Source organism: Homalodisca vitripennis, chromosome 7 (assembly GCF_021130785.1).
Source record: "Homalodisca vitripennis isolate AUS2020 chromosome 7, UT_GWSS_2.1, whole genome shotgun sequence".
In the NCBI taxonomy this organism is placed as follows: Eukaryota; Metazoa; Arthropoda; class Insecta; order Hemiptera; family Cicadellidae; genus Homalodisca; species Homalodisca vitripennis.
In genome coordinates this window covers 108,368,502-108,395,099 of record NC_060213.1, presented here as the reverse complement: position 1 = coordinate 108,395,099, position 26,598 = coordinate 108,368,502, and the positions used below count along the sequence as shown (strand labels likewise).

Sequence of the window (26,598 nt, the reverse complement as noted above, 5' to 3'; positions counted from 1 at the left end):
CAGATATGGGGATTGACTTGTAATATGACAATTTGTGCTGATTAGACTACATTATTTGATGGATTTATTCAAAAGACTGGATACTGTTTATCTAGACGTACTTCAAGTTACCTTTTTCATTATATTTTCACAATTGTATATTTACAGAAGAAATATTATTTGTATCAATCTCTTAATATAAGATGTATTTGTTTAAACCATAGAGGAGAGATAATGCACAGAACATCACATACAACAAGATAGTACAAAGTGGAGCAGACCAGTGATGACGTCAGACAATCGTGTCTGTGCATGTAAATGGTGACGTTACCATTACCTTGGCACCTTCCTTCCCTTCTACCGTTTGACATTTTGATTACACTGCGATTCTGTAATGTTTCTGATTGCAGGTATAGAAATGGCGGTGTTAGTATTCCAATATCGACAGTAAATAATGTGGATTGCATGATCTGATAGCTAAATTACATTATAGTATCAAGAAAACTAATATTTAAATAGCACAAAAATACTAATCACATTAATTTGCAATTAGGTGAAATTTAGTCTTCTTCGAGGAAAAATATCCAAGCCCTTCTTCACGTCATGGATACTACCACTAAACTTTCAGAGTCACGTCTCCATACCATCCCCTAGGCAATCGCTTGCTTTGCCTGATTAGACATAGCTTTTAAATTGCAAGTACAAGAATAACTCATACTGTCACAGCCTGAAGTTTTCACCCTCCGTAAAAAACTTTTTTTGAAAGAATTTATATTTTATATAGTCCAACTGTTGCTTTAAATTACCAAGCGGCGTATTCTAAAATAGGGGCTAACAAACACATATATCACACAGCAGCCATACTCTGAAAATCTCAGAATTATATTTCATCTGATAGATCGTAGCCACACTCTACAGAAGAAGTATAAGAAAGTTTAAACTCTTTTCGCATATCTACCAATATTTTAATCTTGATCTCTAGCCATAAAACACCTGGTAGAATATCCAAGATGGCTTCGGAACTGAGACCTAAAAACTAAAATAAGACTCTTTGTTTTTGAAGAATTGGGCTCTATATATCACAAAACCTAAGTTTCTCGTAGCATTCCCAGTCTTATTTTTAGCCCCCCTATATTTAACTTCAGACACTTTCCTCTCTTATTTGTATCTCAGTAATATGGAATACGTTTAATTTAAAAGCATTATAAATACGCAATAAAATAGTTTTGATGCATATTGATAATATCTTTAAAATGAAATACCTCCAATAAACCTACTACTAGAAGTAAAGGCCTAAATATGTTACAAGTTTAAGATTTTTCTAAGGGACTTCGTTTAACTACAGACTCTAAAACTTCAATGTTCCTTTGCTATTAACGAATTATGTTTACTCTTCTAACATGTGACCAATGATACCAATAAGACAACGAATGTAGTACATTATCACTCTTTCTACCTATAATTAACATCACACAAGTCATTCTGGACAGTTCTCTTAAAAAAATATTTAGTGCCACGGTTATTAAAGGAAAACAAAATTAATAATAAAATAAGCTATTTAAGTTTTGCTGTAAAAAGTATCTCTTAAAGATTATTGTAAAATTTGATGATTGATGAAGATGATTGTAAATTTGTTTTCTTCTGTTCAAATTATATTTACCACTGTTTTAAGGATGGTGTATAAGTTTCATTGATTAATGTTCAATGTCATAGATTTTTACATAACTAATACCGATAAGGGTCATTGGAGTGAATAAAATATTAAAAATAATAATTAAAGCCGATAAAATTAAGGATAATCATTTAAAAATTTAATCAAACATAAAAAAGAACTTATATTGATGATACAAATATAATAGTAGCTAATTAACGAAATATAAATAATTTACATTTCCATACAAAATTTATAACGTCAGTGGATATATTTCAAAGATTCTAACAAAATAACTTTAAGACACGGGGTGCAGTTTGCCGAGGAGTAATGCTACATAACGATGCAAGAGATTTTCTGGATCTCTAGAGATTACATAAATAACAGATTTTCAAAGATTCTAACAAAATAACTTTAAGACACGGGGTGCAGTTTGCCGAGGAGTAATGCTGCATAACGATGCAAGAGATTTTCTGGATCTCTAGAGATTACATAAATAACAGATCGTCCTCGTTACATTCCCTTTAAAACCAAACTGAGTAATATTGTAATATAATTATGTTTGTCTCATGAGTGCAGTGAAAATGCTTAGCGTTAGAAAATAATAAAACAGATTCGGTCTATTTCATAGGTCAGTAATGACAAGTTCTTTGTTTTACTACAGGCAACACTGTTGCAGATACACAATGGCAGACTTACAAATTTCCACATGGGACTAGAAGTCTGATGATATGAAACTATTAAAAGAGGAATATTTTTTAAGTTTTGTTTATTTAAATTGGTGCTTAAAGAACATAAATGAAAATTTTTAATGGTTTTAGTGTTAATATTCTAAAATATTAATTTTAAAAACATGTTTGATACTTGAATTTTTCTAAAGTTTTATAAAGTCGTAAACATTTATAAATATCTGTACCGATTATTGCAAAAAATTACAATATATAATGTTACAGCATAGATTTACAATTTTGCAGTTGAAATTAAAGACTACGTTTTATAGAATTACCTATTTTATAAGTTTTTCTAGTTAAAACATATGATATACGGTAATTAGATGTACTAACATCCAAAACAACATGGGTGTTATAAATATTGTGGATGACAACTATAACAACATCTTTGAATTGTTAAAATGATAAAAGATCTGACAGCAGTTACTTATGTCGTTGTCCATCCGTCCGTCCGGTTATCCCATAACTATGGATGAAAGGTCATTGGTATACATGTCTCTTTTGATCCATGGAAGAACTGAATTGGTTTTGAAGTGAAAAGGTTATAGAACAATGCGATAATTCTTTGGTTAAGAATTGTCTCTTTGGTTAATTGTCCTTCAATACACCTTTGTATCGGTAAATTTCAATATTGAAATGTCAATAAAGTGTTGTACCATGGACCTCCTCGATGTTTAAAAAATATTACATTTTTTATAGAATTCTAAAGTTCAATTCTCATGGGTCAGTGAGAGGATAGATCAAGTGAAGGTGAGAGTGGGTCTCACAAATTGTGCCAGCGACGAATATTGTACACAAAATACTACTGGCCTAATAGGTTTTTCTATATCTTTAATAATAATAATATTCGAAAATTAACTGTTCTGAAAATTAACCACTCGTCCGATCACACTATGAACGCTAATATCACACATATGTTTGTGTGTAATAGCAGATCAGACCCGAGTCTTTTAGCCACACCCGTAAATACTAGCTGCGTGGTTCTCTACCGACGATTAATGAATCAGTTTCCATCTTGATTATAAATGGTTGTACATTTTTTAAGCTCTAATGATTATATTTCTGCTTGCTGTCCCACTGGGCTGAACCATCTATGTAGGTGACGGTCCCGTTATTGTGTTAGAATCTCTATTTTGAAATGAAAACATGAAATTCACGCAATTAAATGTGAGATAAATAGTTTAGCAGGGATACTGAAAGTCTCTATCCGTATTTTTTTCTAAGCTCGAACAAGTTTCATCCTATATAAATGTCTGGCCTCTATATATTTTAGTCAATAAGAAATACTTGGCTCTGGTGCAACTTTCAGTTTAGGAAGATTTATAAACTGGAAAACCAAGGGATCTGCTTAAGCTTGAAATTGTGGGGGGCTCTTGACCTCAGAATGCACAAGGGATGTAAAAATATGTAAACTGTTTTTAGTTTTCAGTTTTGGCTTATGGAAGTGTCGAACCTCTGGTGACTCCTATTATCTAGCCACTTCTCTCTAATGTTTCAGACGTCTTTGGTTTAGAGAAACTGGCAGTTTCTGGAAGTCCCAAGGCTCTAGAATAACCTGATATCATTGAAGTTCTATATGCTTTCATCCTATAGAACTGGAAACTACATTTGTCTCCCAACATCTGGCAGTTTCTGTACTATTGATGTCACTTGTTTAATCCCCTGTCTTTCAAGAAATGCTGCCTTGTGAGCACCGGGGTTTAGAATTTCAGTCCTTTTAGGATTTTTGGTCCTTACGAGCTCCATAAACACATTTACTTTTGAAACTCCCGACCTTACTCTATTACTTGTTAAACTCTATACTTGTCAAACTCAAGTGTAATTGTATCATCCAAGAGACATTAAAAGGGATACAATAAATTTTTCTTAAATATAAATTAAGAAATTTTAAAAATTATATATATATATATATATATATATATATATATATATATATATATATATATAAGTAGATAAGAATATAAGGTTCCTTGACCACTTTCGGAGCCAACAGTAAATCAATGGAAAATACTGTTTTAAAGGACAATAAACGAATCTGTAAAATCAAACAGTAATGGAAAAATACTGTTTAAGGACAATAAACGAATCTGTAAAATCAAACAGTAACTCACGAATGAAAAATTACCGAATCTATAGCTGTTTTGCTTCTACTTTCTTGAGCTGTCAAATCAATCTATTTGAAATGTCTGCTACGAATAAACGAAAAATCTGCTACTCTACAAAATTGATAGTAACACAGTCTTTATCTTTAATAGTCTTCTTTCCAGTAACAACCAAGTGTAATTTATCATGTTTATTCAATTACTTTAATCTTTTTTTCATCCAAAACAGTCAAAAATCTGTTCGGTAAGTGTTACTTTATAATCTTCCAACTCGACAATTATTGTAAACCCGAATTTTATCTTTCATTTTCTCCAGATTCAAAATTTTGTATTTCTTATTTTCTTCTAATTCATTCAACTTCTTATATTCTTTGAACTTTTAAATCACCAACTAATTTAATTCCTTTAGTAGCTCCATTTACATAGGAAGAAATTTGATTGTGTCAAGTTTTCACTATTTAGTAAAAATATCTTTTTATTAAGGAAAAGTTATCAACTTTTAAGCTTAAAGTTGGCAATAATTTTAGATAATTCAGTAGATAATCAAGGTTTTTTTTAAGGTCCCTACACACTAGTATTAGAGTTTTTTTTTTAAATCCTGAAAATCTACTGAATTATCTCAAATTATTGCCAAATTTAGCTTAAAAGTTGATAACTTTTCCGTAATAAAAAGATATTTTACTAAATAGTGAAACTTGACACACTCAAATTTTTCTTATATAAATGAAGGGTGAAAAAGTAACATGTCCGTTTTGTAAGAAAAGAAATCCTAAAACAACTATGATCGACATTATAGCTCAAAAATCCATTTAAAAAACAAACAACTTTACGAAAGTGAACTGAATTATTTGAGGAATTGGGCTAAAGAAAATCAAAATTGTCGATCATGAAAAGATGTACAATATAGAAAAATTGCGTGAATTAAAGAAAAACACTTTAAGGAAGATAAAAAAAGATTCTCAATCTATTTAAAAGAAGAAAAAAATTTCATTCAATAGCTGAAAAGTTGGCTATCGAAACTAAAGACAAAACTAAGTCTTGAAATGATCGAAGAAAATAGATAAAACTCTTAACGAAAAATCCGAAAATATCGTTGATGTAGAAGTTTTTATCCTCAATACACGGTCTTTTCAAGCAATACATTTTAACAAACTTGAACGACAATTCTATGTCAATTTACAATATATCTATCAATTATGAGGCCAGAAATTAAAAGTTTTAATCGAGAAATTTCAAGAAATGTTAAAAATATGAAAGGATATCTCTCTTTGGAATGTGAATACGAAAGAACTTTAGTGAACGGTGAACCACCAAACTTGCCCAATGTATTTTACTATAAAAATTAGACGAAATCTTCGATGGCAAACGATTTTTATCACCAAACAATTTAATAAATTAACACATCGTGAACAGACAAATCATCCAAAATAGAGGTTCTGGATGGACATTTAAAAGCTGCAAACAACTAGTTTTGAGCATTAATAAACACGAAAATGATGAAACGCAGGATCATATATCGATTTACCAAAGATAATCAAAGATAGGAAGGCTTGTGTGAATATCAAAAATAAAGATGATTTCTGTTTTATTTATTCTATCCGATGTGCTATTGAAAAACCAGAAACTCATGTAGACAGAGCAAAACAATATGAAAAATTTGTGAATGACGAGATATTTTCGGGCTTTGAGTATCCAATGTCTTTAAAAGATATACAATTATTTTGAGAAACGCAGCTCCAATTCCAAGTACAAATATCCAAAAATGTCTATAAATATCTATACTTATGACGAAAAAAACTCAACATTGTTCCATTACAAATTTCCGAAGTTTATAATGCCGAGTTAGAAATCGATTTATTGTATGTTAAACAAGAAGACAAATCTCATTATGTTTTGATCACGGATTTAAATAAACTCGTTTTCTCTCAATTATCTAAATGTAAAAATAAAAAAATTTCTTTGTAGAAGATGTTTGAGTCATTTCTACAAATATAGTGCTTTAGCTGATCATTTAGAAAATTTGTAAGCAACACGAAGTTTGCAAACCAATTATGCCGTTTCCAGGACAAAAACATCATTTATTAATTATCAAAAGAAAATTTAGCCATCCGTACGTTATATATATGGATTTTGAAAGCATATTAGAAAAAAATTCCGACATGCAAGAACAATCCACACAAAAATCGACTACAAAACAAGATTCAGAAACACATTCCTTATGGTTTTACTCTATATTTAGTGTCGAATGTGACCAATCGCATGTACAAACCGATATGTTATCGAGCCAAAAAATGAAGAAGATTTTAACCTAATGTTCCAAAACAATTGTTTGAAGAACTCAATAAATTTATCGAAATACATAGCGAAAAAATATAATTCAAAGAACATGAAACATATGAAATTGACTGAAGAAGAAGAAATTTCGTATCAAAATTCTAGTCTTTGTCATATCTGTGAAACAGAAGGTTTTTGATGAAGAAAAAAAGATTTAAAAGTGAGAGATCATTGTCATTTAACCGGCAAATTTCGAGGTGCTGCTCATTTATGTTGTAATCTGAATCTCAAATTTCCTCAAAATATTCCAGTTTTCTGTCACAATATGAGTAACTAAGATACTCATTTGTACATAAAAGAATTGGCTAAAAACAATATGAAACGTTGATTTGATTGCAAACCCGATGAACGATATATAAATTATTCTGTGAATTCTGGATATGGATATGAATTCGAAGGTAATAAACCTAGAAAATACATTAAGTTTTCTTTCGTAGATACGTTCAGATTTATGGCCTCATCTATAGAAAAGTTAGCTAAAAATCTAAAGACAGAAGATTTTAAACATACAACAAATCATTTTATACAGGATGGAAGAATATTGAATGAAATTCTAAAAAAGACAGCCAAATGACGACAACGAGGATTTTTTTAAAATTCTATCTGGAAAAGGAATATTTCCCTATGAATTTATCGATAGTATTGAAAAACTTGATTACACAGAAGAGCTAAAAATTCAAGATTTCTATTCACTTTTAACATATGAGAGCATATCTGAGAAAGATTTTCAACATTATTTAGCTGTTTGGAATAAATTAAAAGATACAAATCTTGGCAATTACTCTGATTTGTACAATATCCAAGATGTTTTATTGCTTGCTGATATATTTGAAAATTTCAGAAACATTTGTCTAAATTGTTTACAAACTCGATCCAGCTCATTATCTGACTGCTCCAAGTCTCGCATGGGACGCTATGTTAAAATTAACGAAAATTGAGCTTCAGCTAATTAACGATTATAACATGTATTTGATGATTGAAAAAAGGTATTCGCGGAGGCAATTTCTCAATGTATTAAACGATATGTTAAAGCAAATAACAAATATTTGAAAGATTTTGATGAATCAAAGCCTGAAAACTATCTGTTGTACGTCGATGCCAATAACCTTTATGGTTACGGGCTTATGCAAAATTTACCATATAACGAAATCAAGTGGATGAATCCTAAAACATATACAAAAGAAGAGTGGCAAGAAACAATTTTAGAACTCACTGGCGACGAAGATTATGGCTATATTCTCGAAGTTGAATCTAGGATATCCAACAAATTTACATGAACATCACAAGGATTTACCTCTTGCTCCCGAACATTATAAAAACAAACTTTGCACAACTTTACTGGATAAAACTGAATACGTTGTTCATTCAAGAAATTTGAAATTCTATCTGGAACAAGGTATGATTTTGAAACATGTGAATAGAGTTATTGCATTCGATCAGAAGCCTTTTATGAAAAAGTACATTGATTTTAACACAAACATGAGAACCAAAGCTACAAGTGACTTTGAGAAAGATTTTTACAAGCTCATGAACAACTCTGTTTTTGGAAAATCTATGGAAAATGTGCGAAATAGATGCGATATCAAACTAGGAAATGAAGAATTTTCAATGAAACAGGCCAAGAAAACAAACTTCAAATGCTTTAATATCTTTGACGACAACTGTATAGCGAGTCACATGTATAAACAAAAGGTTAAATTTAACAAACCGATCTACATAGGATTTTCAGTTCTTGACCTATCAAAATTGTTAATGTATGAGTTTTATTACGATAAATTAAAGAAGTTCGACCCAGATTTGAATCTGTGTTACATGGATACAGACAGTTATTTTCCTAGAATTGAAACGAGATCCTTTTAAAATTATTAAAGAAAATATAGATGACTTTGATACAAGTGATTATCCAAAAGATCACGAATGTTTCACTACTAAAAATAAGAAGGTAATAGGGAAATTCAAAGATGAGTTAAATAGTGAAGTTTTAGAAGAATTTTGTGGATTGAGATCGAAAATGTACTCGTACAAATATCTAGACAAAAATCCAGTTAGGTGTAAAGGAATTAAGAGAAGTGTTGTAAATAAAACAATAAATATCGAAAACTTGAAAAGATGTTTGTTCGAAGATAAAGAGGAATTTAGAGAGATGACTGTAATAAAAAGCTATAAACATGAGTTGTACACAATTACCATAAACAAGCTGGCACTGAGCGCTAAAGAGGATAAAAGAATTGTCCTAGAAAATAAGATCGAAACAGTACCGTATGGCTATAAAAATGAAGCAAAATGTGGTATACTAGACGAACTAAATAAACTTGGAAACTTTGATATGTAAATGGAAGATGATTTAATTCACTGTCACAAATGTAAGAAAAAAACGAAAAATATCGATGCTAAGATTGTTCAAACTCAAAACGGATTGTATAGAATTGCTGCAAAATGTTCAAAATGTAAGACAAATAAGAGTAAGTTTATAAAGAATCCTTATGAAAAACAAGTAAAGAAAGAATCTAAGAATAAGGAAGAAATCGAGATTGAAGCTAGAGAAATTCATGCACCAGTACGAAAAAAGTTTAAAAAGAGAAAAATTATAACTTTAGGAATTGACGATTTATGGGCAGCAGATTTAGTTATAATGTCTAACTATTCAGATCAAAATGATGGATTCAAGTATATGTTAAATGTTATTGATACTTTCTCAAAATATGCTTGGTCAAGAGCTATCAAAAGAAAAAACGGCAAGGATGTTTCAAAAGCTTTCGAAGATATAGTAAAAGATGCTATAAAGATCGGGCATAAACCTCCGAATCTTCTTCATACAGATAAGGGTTTAGAGTTTAAAAATAAAGAATTTAACGATGTTTTGAGGAAATATAACATTAAGATTTATCATACTGAAAACGAAGAGAAATCAAGTATTGTAGAGAGATATAACAGAACTCAAAACGAAAGGATGAAAGTCATTTTTGAGATTAATAAAAACTTTAAATGGATCTATATTCTTCAAAAAATAGTCACAAATTATAATGATACGGTTCACAGTACGATTAAAATGAAGCCCAAAGACGTAGATAAGGATGCAGAAAAGGAGTTATTAGAGACCGTTTTCAAGTATGTTCCACCTGAAATTCACACGAAAACTAAATTTAAAATTAATGATCATGTAAGAATTGTTAGTAAAAAACAAACATTTTCGAACAAATATATAAGAACAATTGGTCAAGAGAAATCTTTGTGATTTATCAAATTAATAACACAGATCCTGTAACTTATAGTATAAAAGATTTAAACAACGAAGAAATAACTGGAAGTTTTTACGAATATGAATTGAGAAAGTCAAAGCTATAATTTTTTCTATATAAATGGAGGCTCAAAAGAAATGTTCAATGTGCAAGGAAATAAAAGGTTTTTGAAGAATTTTATAAAAATAGAACTAAAAAAGACGGATTTGGACATTATTGTAAAGATTGTCATAATAAATATCGAAAAGAATTATACGATAAAATAGAAAAAATAACTCTAGAGGAGAAAGAATGTTACTTTTGTAAAGAAGTTAAGAATGTTTCAGAATTTAACAAGTGGCATTATAGTAGAGATAAAAAACAAGCATATTGTAAAGATTGTACTATAAGAATTCAACGAGAAAGTCGAAAAAAAGAGACTCATTGCGAATGTGGACGAATTATTCAATGGTTACCTAGTTATGCTAAACATTTACAAACAAAATATCATAAGTCAAGAGTTTTTAGTAAAATTTAGAAACATTTTCATTCCTTTTTCAATCTTAAATAAATTGTTGTTTTACTCTCATTTTTCAATAAATTTCCATCAGAGTCTTGAACAGTAAAGGCGATTTTTTGAATTCTTGTAATATTTGTTCTAATTGGAATATAATCGATTTCATACGGTTTTTCACTGATTTTTGATCCATAAGCAACATTTTGGGAAAAATATGTGTACAAAATTTCAGATTCTTTGTGTAAATGTTCGGTATGATTTTCAAAACTAGGTTCAACGAGATTACAATGTACTTCAATTACATCGAACGGTCTAAATTTTGGCGTTTTATTTCCTAAATATACCTGATTTGGCTCAATAGTTTCTTGAACAAACCCTAATAAATCTACAATAATTGCTGAAAACATTATTCTTACTGGTGATTTTATTTGAATTTTATTAGAGAGATAAGTTTTTTTGCATTTCAAACTTGTTTTCGTCAAATTTTAAAGATTTATCTGATTGTTTGAATGTTTTCAGATAATTTTTAAGGGAATTTTTTATTTGATCGAAAGTATAATATCTTTTGTTTAAACCATAATATTTTGTTATGTTCTTCTCACTAAATCCTATACAATAAGGAGAACTTTCACTAATATTTATTACAAAATTGTCAGAATAAAAACCGCTTAAACCGATAAAATAATTTGATTCTTCCTCTAAGTGTATAGGATGTTCCAAGTTTAAAAAATAATTGAGAGCTTTCTGAAGTCAACTTGAACAGCTTCATTTTCGCTATTTAAATGGAGAAATTTTTAAAGCAAAAAGATCAGATAAAACTTCAAACGTTTGAAGAAAATAAGAAAAATCAACCAATCAGATTGTTAATTGTTGGTTCAAGTGGATGTGGAAAAACAACTTTATTATTGAATTTTATCTACAATAGGTTGATTCCTTATTCCAATTTGTATGTTTTTAGTAAATCTTTAGAACAAGACGCCTATAAAAAATTACAAGAAAGATTTGAAAATATTGAGAAAAACTTAAACAAAAAAATATCACATTTTTATAATGCTTCCGAGGACATAGTTCACTTAAGCGAATGTAAACCAAATTCTTTAATCGTTTTCGATGATTGTATTTTAGAAAATCAAGACGTTATTAAAGAATATTTCGTAATGTCTCGTCACAAAAACATATCTTGTATCTATCTTTCTCAATGCTTTTCAAAGGTTGATAAACAAGTTATTAGAAATAATTTGAATATGTTGTGTGTTTTTAAGCAAGATGATCATTATTCCAGAAAGATTTATAACAATTATGTGGGATCTGATATGAGTTTTAACCACTTTGTTGAGTTGTGTGATAAAATTTGGAAAGAAGACTACGTTTTTTTTAACTATTAATCTAACTTTGAAGCCTAAAAATGGAAAATATTTGAATAAATTTTCTAACATAAATGCTGCTCAGTGGTCTGACAAATCTACTTGATAAAATATTTGTTACAACTATTTTTATATTATCTTTAATTTTTATTTACATTATGAAAATAACAGAAAAACGGTAAATCTGTTCACGTTCCACGTTCACGTTCATGTTTCACGTTCGTGTTTACGTTTCACGTTCGTGTTTCACGTTCATGTTTTACGTTTCGTGTTCACGTTTTTACGTTCCACGTTCATGTTTTACGCTTCGTGTTCACGTATTTTACGTTCCACGTTCATATTTTACGTTTCGTGTTCACGTTTTTACGTTCCACGTTCATGTTTTACGTTTCGTGTTCACGTTTTTACGTACGTTCCACGTTCACTTTTTACGTTTCGTGTTCACGTTTTTACGTTCCACGTTCACGTTTTACGTTTCGTGTTCACGTTTTTACGTTCCACGTTCACGTTTTACGTTTCGTGTTCACGTTTTTACGTTCCACGTTCATGGTTTTACGTTCCACGTTCACGTTTTTACGTTCCACGTTCACGTTTTTACGTTCCACGTTCACGTTTTACGTTTCGTCTTCACGTTTTTACGTTCCACGTTCATGTTTTACGTTCCACGTTCACGTTTTTACGTTCCACGTTTACGTTTTACGTTTCGTGTTCACGTTTTACGTTTCGTGTTCACGTTTTTACGTTCCACGTTCACGTTTTACGTTCCACGTTCACGTTTCAAAATTTTTCTAATTAAATGGTGAACGTAACTTCTGAAGAAGCGAAAAAACTTGATCAAATCGAAAAGAAATTAATCAAAGAATTTAAAGAACAGATTCGAATTGATGAAAAAGAACAAGAATTTATTCAAAAAAATCAATCAACCTGTAACTTCTGCAATAAAAAACGTTGAGGGCAAAATTGAAAATGTTTTAAGTGATAATCAAAATTTGATGAATTTGGTTCCAGTTGTACGACAATTTGCCGATATTTCAATTCCAGAATCTGAAGTGGAAGAGTTTGAATTGCCAAAATTACCATCTTCAACACCATTTAGACCTCGAATCATTGAAGACTCTACCATAGTTGAACCAATAAGTCCTGGAACAACGGATATAATAATTGGTGAAATTGGTAAAAAAATTTCTTCCTAGAGCAAAGGATGATAAATTTGGTTTGTATTGGGACAGAAAAAAGAGAAGTTTTATGATTGGAAATTTACCCGTTAATTTTGAACATAATGATATCATTATTAATGAAAAAACATATGAAGGAACTCAAGGTTTATGGAGATTATTAACAGACTATGACGCTCCAAAAGATAATTTATATTCTGAAGAAGATTTGAAAAAGTATACAGAAATTTTATGGGAATCTGACTCAATTTACAAAAATAATGATCCATCTACTAAGAAGCCTAAGTCAAGTAGAGGTAAAAAATATATGAAATTAATTAAACCAATTTGGGAAAAACGAATCGAAGGATCAGGTGTAAGAAAATACAGTGATAATAAGATTGAATACAGATATATCGACGATTTGACAAAACTCGATGGGATTATTAATTATATTTATGCTCAAGAAAAGGCTGGAAACAACAATGTTTTGAACGAAAAGAAAGCGATTAAGGATTTTATTTCGAACAAACTTGATGAAATGATTGAAAAACCTGATGGAATTAAATATTTAAAACGAATTTTGCCGGCAATAAGTTCATCTATGATTGAGGGTAGCGGACTTTTGAATGATTTTATCAACAATTTACCTTTTGAATTACACGTACCAACTTATCAGTATCTGGGGCCTGGCACAAAACTCGAAAAAAGACTAAAAAGAGGAGATCCTGGTATAAATAAATTAGATCAAGCTGCTATGGAACACGATATTTTTTATGCAAAACATAGAGACACAAATTCCAGACATATAGCAGATAAAGTTTTGCAAGATAAGGCAATGGATGGATTTTTATCAAAAGATGCTAGTTTAGGTGAAAGATTTGTTGCGCTTCCAACAGCTGGAGCAATGTTTTTGAAGAGAAAACTAGGAATGGGAATCGAAGAGAACTTGAAATTTTAACTATATAAATGGAGGTGAACGTAAATTTCAGCAAAAATCAGAAAGAAAAAATAAAATCCGCTTTTAAGAAAAAAAAAATACCCGTTAGTATTCAATTTAAAATAGATCAACTAAAAAATGGCGAAGATAAGATATTTTTAACAAATAGACAATACAATAAACTCGAAAAACATAAGAAAAACAATAAAAGAACCAGAATAGAATTTTCTTATAATCAGTTGAAAGAACTTAAAAATGGTGGACTTTTGAAAGATTTATTAGATTTTGGAGAAAATATTCCAGTTGTTAAAAATGTTGTTCCTTATGTTCGTAAAGCTGCTACAATCGTTAAAAAAGATGTGATTCCTATTGTTCGAAACATTTTAAATTGGTTAGATAAAGAGTTGGAAGATGTTACAGGATCTGGATTAGATGAAAAAACTTTGAATTACGTGAAATCAAACATAAAAAAAAATTGAAATAAAACCATTAACATTTGGAGAATTGGAAAAAATCTGCAAAAACATTAAACATTTTAGAGGAATATTCATGAGAGATACATTACCTGAAAAAGTTAAGAAATATGAATGTGGAATTGTTAATTTAGACTCGATTATGGGAACTGGAACTCATTGGATTTGCTATTATAAAACTGATAAGAATGCATTTTATTTTGATTCGTATGGAAGAATTGAGGACAAAACGCCGATAGAATTGATCCAATATTTGAAAAAATCAAACGTCTACTACAACGATTCTCAAATTCAAGACTATAAAGACCCCCCAATTTGTGGTCATTTATGTGTTTTTGTTTTGAATGAACTGACTGATGGTAAAGATTTTAAAGACGTTGTCAACAAATTATTGCTTAATAAATATGGATTCGCAAAATATTTTTGATGTGTTTGGAATACAAATTAGAACTGAAAATATTCGAAATAATGTCAATTTTGATAGTTTGAGAAATGAGTTTGATAACAAGTTAGAAAATTTATTACAAAACCTTCCAGATTCAGATATATTTGCTGTCGAGATTGAAGATTTTAAAGCAGAATATGATAACAAACTTGTAAATTTCATGAGTTCAAATGAAGTTGCTGATAAAATAAAAACATTGGAAAAAGAAGTTGATGATGGTGTAAAAAAATTATTTACCAATTTAATGTCTCATATCGAAAAAGCTGATAAAATTACCGAAGCGATCAAAGTTGAAAAGAATTATGTTAGTTTGGCTAATAAAAAAAGAATTGTCGGTGTTCGACCTGGTATTGACAAACATGATGTTGTTGTTAAAGAACAAATTTTAAAACCTCTAAAATTATCAGAAAACATCGATATTGTTGATTTACATGATCCGAATGTTAAAAATGCCTTAGATTTTAAAGGAAAAAGAATTAGCAGTGTTAGTAAAGGAATTAATCCATTTGATGTTGTTGTAATGATTCAATTAGAAGATCCTATTAAAATGTTTAATGAACTAAAACAAAATTATGAGAATCATAAACAGCATGTTAAAGATTTTACAACAGAAGTCTATGAAAAACTTGATGAAAGAAGTAAAAGATATCAGTAGACGATGTTGGTGAAATTAATGAAAAACTTACTTGATTTAAAGAGTCTTTTGATAAATTTAGTTTAGATGCTACGAAAACTTTTGAGAATATTGGTCATAAATTTGTTGAATACAATGATTCTTATGCTGACAAATTTCAAAATAAAAGAAAAACTTAATAAGTGGGAGGAAGATCTTACTGAAATAGGTATTCGCGTAGGGTTTTATACATGATAAAATTTCCTTATATAAATGGCGCTTATATACTGTGTGATATGTAAAGAAAAAACTGAAACAAATGATATAAAAATACTATGCAAACATCAATGGAGTTAAAAGAGTTTCTGGAAAATGTGCTGAATGTAACGCTAAAAAGAGCCAATTTATAAAAACTTGAAATGTTTTCTTAATAAATAGAGATGGCGGGACATTACAGTGCTTTCGATCTTTTCATAATGCAACACGAAAGAGATTTGAAAAAAGAACATTGGGATGATATTTCTCAAAAATATGAATTATCCGAAGATATGATGAGATTATACGTAAACAAATTGAATTGGTATAACATTGCAAAATATCAAAATCTGTCCCCAGAGTTCATTCAAGAAAATATACAATATCAATTAAAAGATCATATGTCTGTTCTTTGTCTCTATCAACACTTGAGTATAAAGTTTTTGGATGAAAATAAAGATACAGTTGATTGGAACAATATTATAGATAGCGGTTACTATCCTGTGCAGATTTTATTGAAATATGTGGCCGAAATTGCAAAATTTTAAGGAAGAGAATCCCGAATATGACGAAGTAGATCATTAAAAAATGACTAAATCTATTCTTATCGACTTATACATGATTAAAATTTTCGTAAACAAATCTTGAAATTTTTTCTATATAAATGGCGGACTACAAAAAGTATTCAGGCGATATTGAAAGGGCGGAGTTTAAAAAATTTCTATCCAATTAGTAAACAACATTTGAATGAACCGAATAAAAGAACTGAGTTTAATATTGATTTTGGAGATAACTTTTGCTCGTCTAACTTCCAGTTTTATATTTCTGGAACTTTAACAAAACAAGATGGTCAAGCATATCTTGGAACTGATAATGTTAGATTAATCGATAATTTTATACCGTTTTTATTTTCTAAGATTGAAGTAAGAAAACACAATAAATTGATAGAAGAAGTCGAAAACTGTGGCCAATTAAGCACTATTAAAGGAACCATTTGTTATTCCAAAAGTGATGTATTTTCAAACAGTTTTGAATCAACTTTTAAATTTGGACAATTTGAAGCGGTCGGTGATTTAGCACATTTCGGCTTAGGATTCTTTGAAAATGTAAATTTTCCAATCTATAAAGGTGGATTTTACATTAGTTTCATAAGAGCTGAAGACGATGATGTGATTCTGAAGACTGCAACTGGAAATGTTATGCCTGTTGATGGCAAAATTACAATTAACGAGTTTTTCATTAGAGTTCCGATGATTTATTACAAAACCACGAGTAAAATTCAGTTGATTGATGAAATTACAAAATCTCAAAACATTATGTTTAATTTTCTAGATTGGCAATGTATTGAGCAAAAAGGTATTTCCGGAACAACTTATTTGTGATTCGTTCGATATCACAAATATTTATAGAAATATCTTCAATCCTAAGTTTGTTATTATAGGTTTTCAAACAGATAGACAGAATAATCAAGAGAAAAATCCTTCAAAGTTTGATAGTTTGAATGTAAAAAATATCAGAGTAAAATTGAACGGTTCTTATTATCCAGATGAATTACAAAATTTAAACATTTCAGGAGGTCTTTTCAGAATCATGTATCAGATGTATCAAGATTTTAAGAAAGTTTACTACAAAAATATGGAAATGTATTATAATCCTAAAGAATTTTTAGCGAATAGACCTATTTATGTCATTGATACAACAAAGAGTTTGACAAATATTTCTGCTTCAAAGAACGATATAATTATCAATATGGATTTTCAAAATGCTGTTACAAACGCGATTTGTTATGTTGTTGTGGTTTCTGAGAAATTTTTATCATATGATGTGATTAAGAACGATATTAGAGAAATTCAGTAAAATTTTTGATTTCTTGATTTTTATTCTATTTCAGAGATTTTTTATTAAGAATTTAATATATTTACCACACAATTTCCGTTTATTCGAAACAGATATGAGAACATTGGTAATAGATTTTTCATTAAGATTTTAATATATTTACAACAGAATTTTCGTTGATTTGAAGCAGATATGAGATCATTTCCAATAGATTGATTCGAAGCAGAAGTTTCCAATAGACACCTTAAGAAAGTAGAAGCAAACAGCTATAGATTTGGTTTAATTTTTCATTCGTGAGTTACTGTTTGATTTTACAGATTCGTTTATTGTCCTTTAAACAGTATTTTCCATTACTGTTTGATTTTACAGATTGGTTTATTGTCCTTTAAACAGTATTTTCCCTTGATTTACTGTTGGCTCCGAAAGTGGTCTAGGAACCTTATATTCTTATCTACTTATATACATATATATATATATATATATATATATATATATATATGTGTGTGACTATTTTAACCACAATCAGTATTATAATTGTGAACTATTTATGACTTTAAGAAAAATTTATTGTATCCCTTTTAATGCCTCTTGGATTTTACAATTACGCATGATTTTGACAAGTATAGGGTTTAACATTTCGTAAAATATAATATGTATATATAATATTTCGTATATATATATATATATATATATATATATTTGATATCAAGTGTTTTAATTTCAGTATTTGTTTGTAAAACTTCCTTTCATATTTTCCTTCTATATGGACATGTGTTTTTTTTGTTTCCATGGAAGGTAAATACTTTTTTTAATATAAGTATGCATAAAACTTATCTTTCCAAATTATTAATGATACTTTCTAAAATTAGTTGCATGTTTTAAATTTGAATTACCTTCAATCTGGATTCTATGACCCTACAAACAGATGTAGGTAAGGCACTTTCTCTTCTGAATATTTCTTATAGGACCCAACTTTATAGGAATCAAATTCTTAAACTTCGTGAATAATTCATTAGCTGTTCCGGGGAATCTCAATTGCTGAAAATGGCTTTCCCCACTTATCGCCTTCCCTCTCAAATTCTCTTCTTGTTTTTTGTACTTCTAAGAGTTAGTTCTCCCTTCTAGTATAGATTCGTTTTCGACAAGAAATTTTAATAAAATGATTCATATATCCGATAATTTTTATAACTTATTTGCATCGTTATATTAATTACATATTAGTCATGAAATAAATATAATACTGATATCACGATATGCATCATACCAACATATTTCGTACAATTTACTTAATTTGTGGTTAGCTAATAGAATCTAAACTGACTACTTTTCCAAAAGTATTTTTAATAACATATTCTCTTTATGTTATTTTAGCATAGAACTTATAGGCACAATACTATCATGATTTAAAATGTTTTATTCTAAAAACATCCTATTAAGCCTGTTTCTGAAATTACATTCTAACTCAAGTTAAAAAAAACTGTTTTTTTATTTGATGTTCTATACCAAACAGCAAATACGCAGCATCAATCCAGATTAGTTTTTGATTAATTTTTGTTTATATTTTGTAATGAGTACCAAATTACTTAATATTGAGCTTTTTATAAATAATATGGGTTTCTTATAAACGAATGAGTTATATATTAAAAGTTTAATTAACAGGCGGACACTAAAACTTGTTTTGGAAAAAGTACTAAACCGAAGTATCTTTTTGGAGTTTATGCAAAAATAATTTCTGAAATAGTTGTAATTACTGACATTTTACCTCCTGAACTGAAAGATAGAATTACAGAATAAACAGAATGAGTAGTATTGTGATTTAACACATAGTCTTGGAACCTCTAAAAAAATAAATCTGAATTTTGATTATAAACGAGTTAATATATCTTTTAGTGCATCTTCAAATTTAAAAAAATGATAAACAATTTTTTAATGCTTATTATAACAATGTAATGAGATTGGGTTGTAAAAACGTTTCAAGCACGTCTAAAAGTATTTAATTTAAGATATGTACCTCAAAAGTAACTCATAAATAGTGAAATTGTCTTTATTCTTAGTTTTATACACGCTATGAACTAATTATTTACGAATTTGTAACAATAATATGTCCCTACAAAGGATGTCTTTGACAATTAAAATAGCGTTGTTAGACATTATTTTGTGCTTCAATTTTCTGAAGGACAACTAATCGTCATCTTTACATATGAGCTTTTTCGTGTGGAAAATGTATTTCAGTTCATTATATGTTAATAAACAGTACAGCGTATGTTAAAGTAACGAGCTCATGTTAGACGAAAATGCCATCAAAGTTGATTATTATAAATTATAATAACATATCCAAATTCATTAAATAATTTACTTTAATTTATTGCGACACAACATTATATTATTTCTATAGAATTTTCCAATAATTTTGAATGCATTTTCAAGTTCTAGATCTGTAGGGATTAACTTTTTTGGTTATTAGAAAAGACGATCAGAATATGATTATTTTATACCTAAAAAACGAATATTACAGTTAGAAATAACTCAACGTTTTCGGATAGCGAGAACATTATAATTTGGATGATTTTTGTACTTTTAATTTAGAGATTAGTACCTTTTTGTATTAGTTTATATTATATATATATATATATATCATTTTATCTTACAAATGTTTCAAATATTTTGAACATTTTGGATATTGAAATATAGGAGCCAACTTTGGTTTAAATTTTTAAGTAAACACTTTTAATATGAGATACCATTATTTCTTAAAAACTTAAAACAAGGAAGGAGGAAAGTAACTGTAGACGTCTGGTTCATATCTGACATATTTGTCTTTTAATGTATTTTCCTAACAACAGAATTTTGAAAGCTGTTTATTCATGTAAGTAGATAAAAACAATATTATTTAAAATTTACAAGAGATTCAAATGAGTAAAAAGGACAACTATGTACTGAAAATTGATTTCTCTTGGAAATTTATACTTTAAATTAATATCACAATAAGGCCTTGCAGTGTTTTATTTAGTTTTTAAGTAACAATTGTTGCTCAATATAATTTCATGTATAAAAATCTTTAGATTGTAAAAATTATTTGTGGTTTATGTGCAGATATTGCTGTGTTTTTGCGCTTCTAAAAATATATATATATAGAATATTTTTGATCCATGTTTGTGTAATAAAAGTCAAATAAATATGTAGTAAACTTAAATAATCTACGAAGCAAGCTGTTTTAATCCTTGATGTAATTCTATACTTGTGAGCATTTGTATGTATTGCTTGTACACTTTTGTTTATGTTAGTTAATAGATTTTTGGCAAATTATCCAAATTTAATTGCCAACATTTTTAACTGCAGGAATCCGTAATTATTGGTTACTGTGCCACACTCATTAGAGTAGCCCGCACCAAAACAGTCCGATGACTTTTGAGGTAGAGTTGCCATATCGGCGCTGACCACCAGCTGTTTCCGCTGGGACGCGGTTATGGCCACAAACTGTCTGCTTGATGTACAAGTTGTCTACAAATACACAAACGGACAGACGTAATCATATGTAAGTATTATATATATTGTATTTTATAATGTATGGTAACTGATGTACCTTTATAGTGATTTGCAATCTAAAACATTTTAATAATAATTCGGATCAAATATTTTACAAACCAATGTCAAAGGAATTATTAACAGTTTATAGTAGTATCAATGTCGTTAATACATTTTAATTTTGTGTTAACGTGTAAACGGCTGTAAAATAAAGCACGAGAGTACATTGAAATAAAATCTTTGTAACAAACTTTAACATTGATTTTTTATTCTTGTTTTAATAGTTTAATCATATGATGCTCTGGTATGAGCATACTTTCCTATTAAATGTCATTTTTCTTTCTAAGGAGAATGTATTCAGACAGAATACTCACTGGTAGACGTTCCTCTATTAATAAGTAGTTTACTTTACACATAATGGGGATCCGGTACTAATTAGTTTAATTGGTATAAGTGCTGGCTGGATCTTCGTGGCTACACATTATCGCCCAGTCTTTTGGGGTTTTTTATCTTGGGCATCTACATTTGTTTTGTCAGCGTGCAATACAGAAACTCTTCCTTAACATGTTGTAGAGGCCTGCCATTATATGAAAACCCACAGTTTAACATGAGTGTTAATAGTACTAGACTCGGCGATTGTGTGTGTATTTAGAAGCTAGACATTCAACCATTTTATGAATTTATATATAGATTATCCCGCAAGTCTTAACCTTATATTATTCTAAAAAGTTTATGATGTGATTTTTCTTTGTTATTTCTCAATTTCCTTAACTTATAGTATATATTTGCACGCATGTAAGTGTATACTTTATTCAATTAGATTACGACAAAATAATATACATTGAAAAAGGAATTATTGGTTCCATGCTGTTAATAAAGGTTTCTTAATTTAACAAAAAACCACCAGTCTCATAAAAACAGTATTACATCATTATTTCAAAAACAGCCTCTCTTGTTCCAAAGAGGAATTGCTCATATCATGTCGCTTCTGAATTATTAGTCTTAAGTTAAATTGAAATTATCGCGGTTAACGCAGTTCAAGTGTGAAACATTTTAATAAACAATTGTGTATATTTTCCGTATAGACATTCTAAAATTAACTATATGTCAAAGCTATCCAAATGAAAAGTATGAAGCGTGACGTACTAATGTTTATAATTTTCAGAAGCGACAAGGCGTGGAGATGATGAACACGCGGAGATAATAAATCTCGTTGTACACAGCAGCACTGTAACAAAGACTAAGAGAGCTGCTGCCTGGTGAAACACTAAACAATTTGTCAACAAAACTCTTATTGTTTTATACTGCTGCCACTTGCTGCTTTAGTAAGGCGTCTTCATAAGATTCTTTTAATGCTATTTGTGACGTGGCTGAAGTAAAAAATAACTACTTACAACGGTTTATCCCTACAGCTGTTTTCATAAGAGGCTGTTATATATACAAAATATTTGACAGTTAAACATTGAGTTATGCTATGACTTTCTGTTCGATATAGTTGTATTAATTAATATAATTTTTAATTATATTTTTGAGATATTCAATTGCAATGAATTATGTACATCATAAGAAATTATGAAATGTGGTCCGGACCACCTGACTAATATTTAAAACAAAATAAGGTTATTAGTTAGAACTACCAAATGAATTTAAACACACTAAATAAACTGTCGGCTACCTGTTAAAACTAGTAAAATTATAGGATGATTCTGAAGTATGAGCTTATACGTTCCAAACTCAAAAAGTTCTAATGTACACTTAGCTCAAGTGATATATAAATTTTATGCTTATTAAAAACAACATATTTTAAAGCTTATTTGAATTTTTATCTTTATACGTTTCAAAATGGTGGTTAAAAATATATAAAACTAGAAAGTTTTATTTATTGCCATTCCAAAATTAAGATTGCTGATGTAATTCGGTCCTATTTAATTTATATTCTTCATACAATTTAAAAGATAGCCAAAAAAGCAGGATTTTATAATTCTTAGGCAAAACTATTAATACAAATTATATACATTATAAACGATTCTCTCTTTCATTCAGCTCTTATAAATGTAATGTTTTTAAATCAACACGATAAAACTGTTATATTTAGAACTTTATATCCTAGTAATTGATCCTAGGTACAGCAACAGCCTTTATGTCCAATGTGCACTAAGTATTGTTATACAATGTGTTTATGTATATAAGAGGTTGCACTCTCTATGAAGTATGATTCATATGTATAATCATTTACTACCTTGTCAACAACATAGTTCAATGGCATTGCTTAATTAATAAATCATAAAACTAGCCATTAAATTTGCCAACTTCCATGTTCGAGATAATCAGGGATCTGATTCGCTTATAAAATAACTTGACGAACATCGAGGCAGAGTTTTTCCTTTTGCATAGTTTGGAGGGAACAAAGAATAACTATCAGCCAACTCTAATGCCTTTACTGTCCAAAATATTATTACTGAATATCTTAGATCTTAGATCGATGTCTCTTTAATATAGCAGCTTTGCTCAACGTATTAAAATCACAGAATTAGTAAACATTTCCTTTGAGTAATGAGGAAATCCGGACTTAATCTTCTCACTTAATGGAATGGGATTTTTTACATATTTTAGATTAATAATAAATGTCATTAAAATTGCCATCCTTACCTTAAACACATCCAAAAATAACAGTGCGGTCCTGAATTTATTTGGTCTATTGTAATTTATAATGTAGCATTAATACTAATACTAGATAAGAGTCAACACTAAAGATATAGTATTACACTAGGTTCATGCTTTACTGGAATAATAGGATAAAATAAATCTAATTTGAGGTGGGGATAGATAAATCGAGGAGAAAATATTGTCAAAGGTATTCTGTTGTGGGAACACAATACCGCCGTAGAGTGTGTATTGTGTCCCAGACAAATATCGGGGATCACATACTTTACCTCAGGCCATCCAGCGTCGTTCAGTCTGATATTAAGTTCTGACGTCAATATTTACCAGGTGATCTTGAAACACATTTTTGCTAAAACTATAGCTTTATTGTATTCATTGTTTACTTAGCAAGATGCAGCCTATGCAATGGTGAGTTTAAAATATGTTTAAGTTTAAGTTTATGTTTAAAAATATGGAATAACCTAAAATACAGCCTCATAAATCCACAAAATAAAATTGTATGAATTTTCGTGAGTCCTCTTTTAAAATTTTCTACCAATTTTATATATCTCCCAATACTACTTTATTTGCTCGGCTTTTGTAGACGAATTGCCTAAATATACCACTGAATGTCACTCGTTTTAAAGAAACAGTGATACAAACAATACTGGTAATGCTCCAACTCATTATTGTTCTTTGGAAAAAAGCATCTAGTAATTCATTGTTTATTTTTTACTGATCTCATGCATAACAAATATAAAAATATTATTATTAAGAGTTGCTTTTGATATTCTTCAAGATAATAAATATTTTATAAAATAATTTAGGATACGATAATTTTTTACAATACAGCATTTGTTATCACTCTAATATAAGAAATATTTCTGTCATGTTATCACATTATTTATGAACATATAATATAAAAAAAGTATTCTCAATTCTAGTGCAAGTATACAGTACTTAATAATTTTCCTTTACCCATTTGCTGTCGTTTATTTTAAAGAGCAAAGCTAAAAATAATATTTATTAGAATTCCTTAATTATTTTTTCTATATCTGTAATACCAATAATATTGGAAAATTAACCGTTCTGTTTGGCACCACTTGTCCGATCACATTGTGAACATCTATATCTCTCACATGTTTGTGTGTCGTAGTTTTGTTGAGCAGATCGACCCGACTATTTTAGCCACACCCATAAATATTTAGCGGCCTTTTTCAATACCATCGATAACAAATTGATTAATGAATGATTTATTTTCTGGATTGTAAATGGTTGGATCATTTTTCATTTCTAATGATTACAATTCTGCTTGCATTCATCCAGGGCTGGACCATTTATATCGGTGACAGTTTCGTTATTGTGCTAGAATCTATATTTAGAAATTAAAAACTGAAATAAATCTAAAAAATGTGAAATAGTTGTACCCAGCTATGAGGTGTGTGAAAAAAGACAAAAATTAAATGTGTATACACTGTTGTTTTGTTTGTAATATCATACAAACCGGAAAATAATTTAATCGGGTAATTGTACTTGTCCGAATTTTGAGGACGATTTCCAATTTAATTATTTGTATACAGCAGATAATGGGGTTGAGATATGAGTCTTAAATGGTGTTAAACTTTATCGATATTACGTTATTATTATAACTATATTATTACTGCAAATGCGATGAAGTTACTTTTTTGGATTGGTCAAGGGCTCTTTTACTTCGTTTTTGAACTGAAATTGATGTTAAACAATGGAATGGATAGAAAATGGATTTCATGTAATGGTGGTTTAAAAGCATCTGTTAACTTCCTGTCTGCCTATTTAGTAAAAATATTTTGCTATTTTTAAACTAAAAATGCTATGACTTTGGACATTAAATTTGAAAAAAATTTCATGATATAATAAGTATTCATATCCTGAATTAAAACAAAGGATTTTTACAATACTTTATTTGCATATTTTTGCACTTTAATTACTCGTATACAGAGATATACAGGAAAATGTTACAACATGTTTAGTCATTGAAATGTATAGATCGTGAAGTGCACATTCATGTTTTTATAATTGGACATCCCGAAATTCAGTTGGTTGATAATGTAGAAGAATATCTCCCAACAGTTAATGATGACATCGGATTTCTGTCTTTGCCTGTGAGCCTACCTGTTGCACAGCAATACACATAAGATAGCTTAGACGGTTAAATTTATATCGGCTCTATCTCTAGATCTAAATTTAAAAATGGTATACTATTGGGAATCAATCTCTGGTCGAATATATTGTGCACTGTTGGGGTACGTATACGATTAGTAATTTTATTGTAACAATGCCGTAATTCCAGACTAAATTTAGAACGAATTGTATTGTGACGAAAGTATTTGTTTAGTTAAAGAAATAGTTGGGATGTTAATACAAGGAGTGAAAGTAAAATTAAATACTTCATCGTGAGGGATAATTTAGAATACATAATTTAATCAGCGGAATCTGGGTATGATATGAAAATGGGGAATATACGATTGTCTTTAATCTGAATGACCTGCGAAACGGTAGAGGTATATTTTGTAACATGTTTTTCAGTTATTATAAGTTTATAGTACCATTTTTAGATATAAATACTCGTAATAATGCAAAATTTTAAGTAAAAACTTAACATGAGGATACCTTCATGCGAATATATGTTTAAATCCTATTCATTTTTCAACGGCGTAGCTTCAATACCGTTTTATTTTCGGCACCGATTGTAGTTAAATTGTAAAGTGTACCATCTGTGTAAACAAAAGTTGACATTAGAGAGGTTTCAGAGGGTCATGTCTGGCCCACAAACTACGTG

General features: G+C 29.3%; 1 protein-coding gene across 1 annotated transcript in view; it reads right to left on the bottom strand.

Annotated features, from left to right (window-relative positions):
• LOC124366834 (basic proline-rich protein-like) overlaps positions 1–23,403 on the bottom strand; it is a gene marked incomplete at its 3' end in the record, with an annotated part of 46,358 nt that extends 22,955 nt beyond the window's left edge. The window contains 2 exon segments of the mRNA XM_046823434.1: positions 20,973–21,113; positions 23,377–23,403. Coding sequence (XP_046679390.1) covers positions 20,973–21,113; positions 23,377–23,403 — 168 coding nt within the window.
• Positions 23,404–26,598: the final 3,195 nt, after the last annotated feature.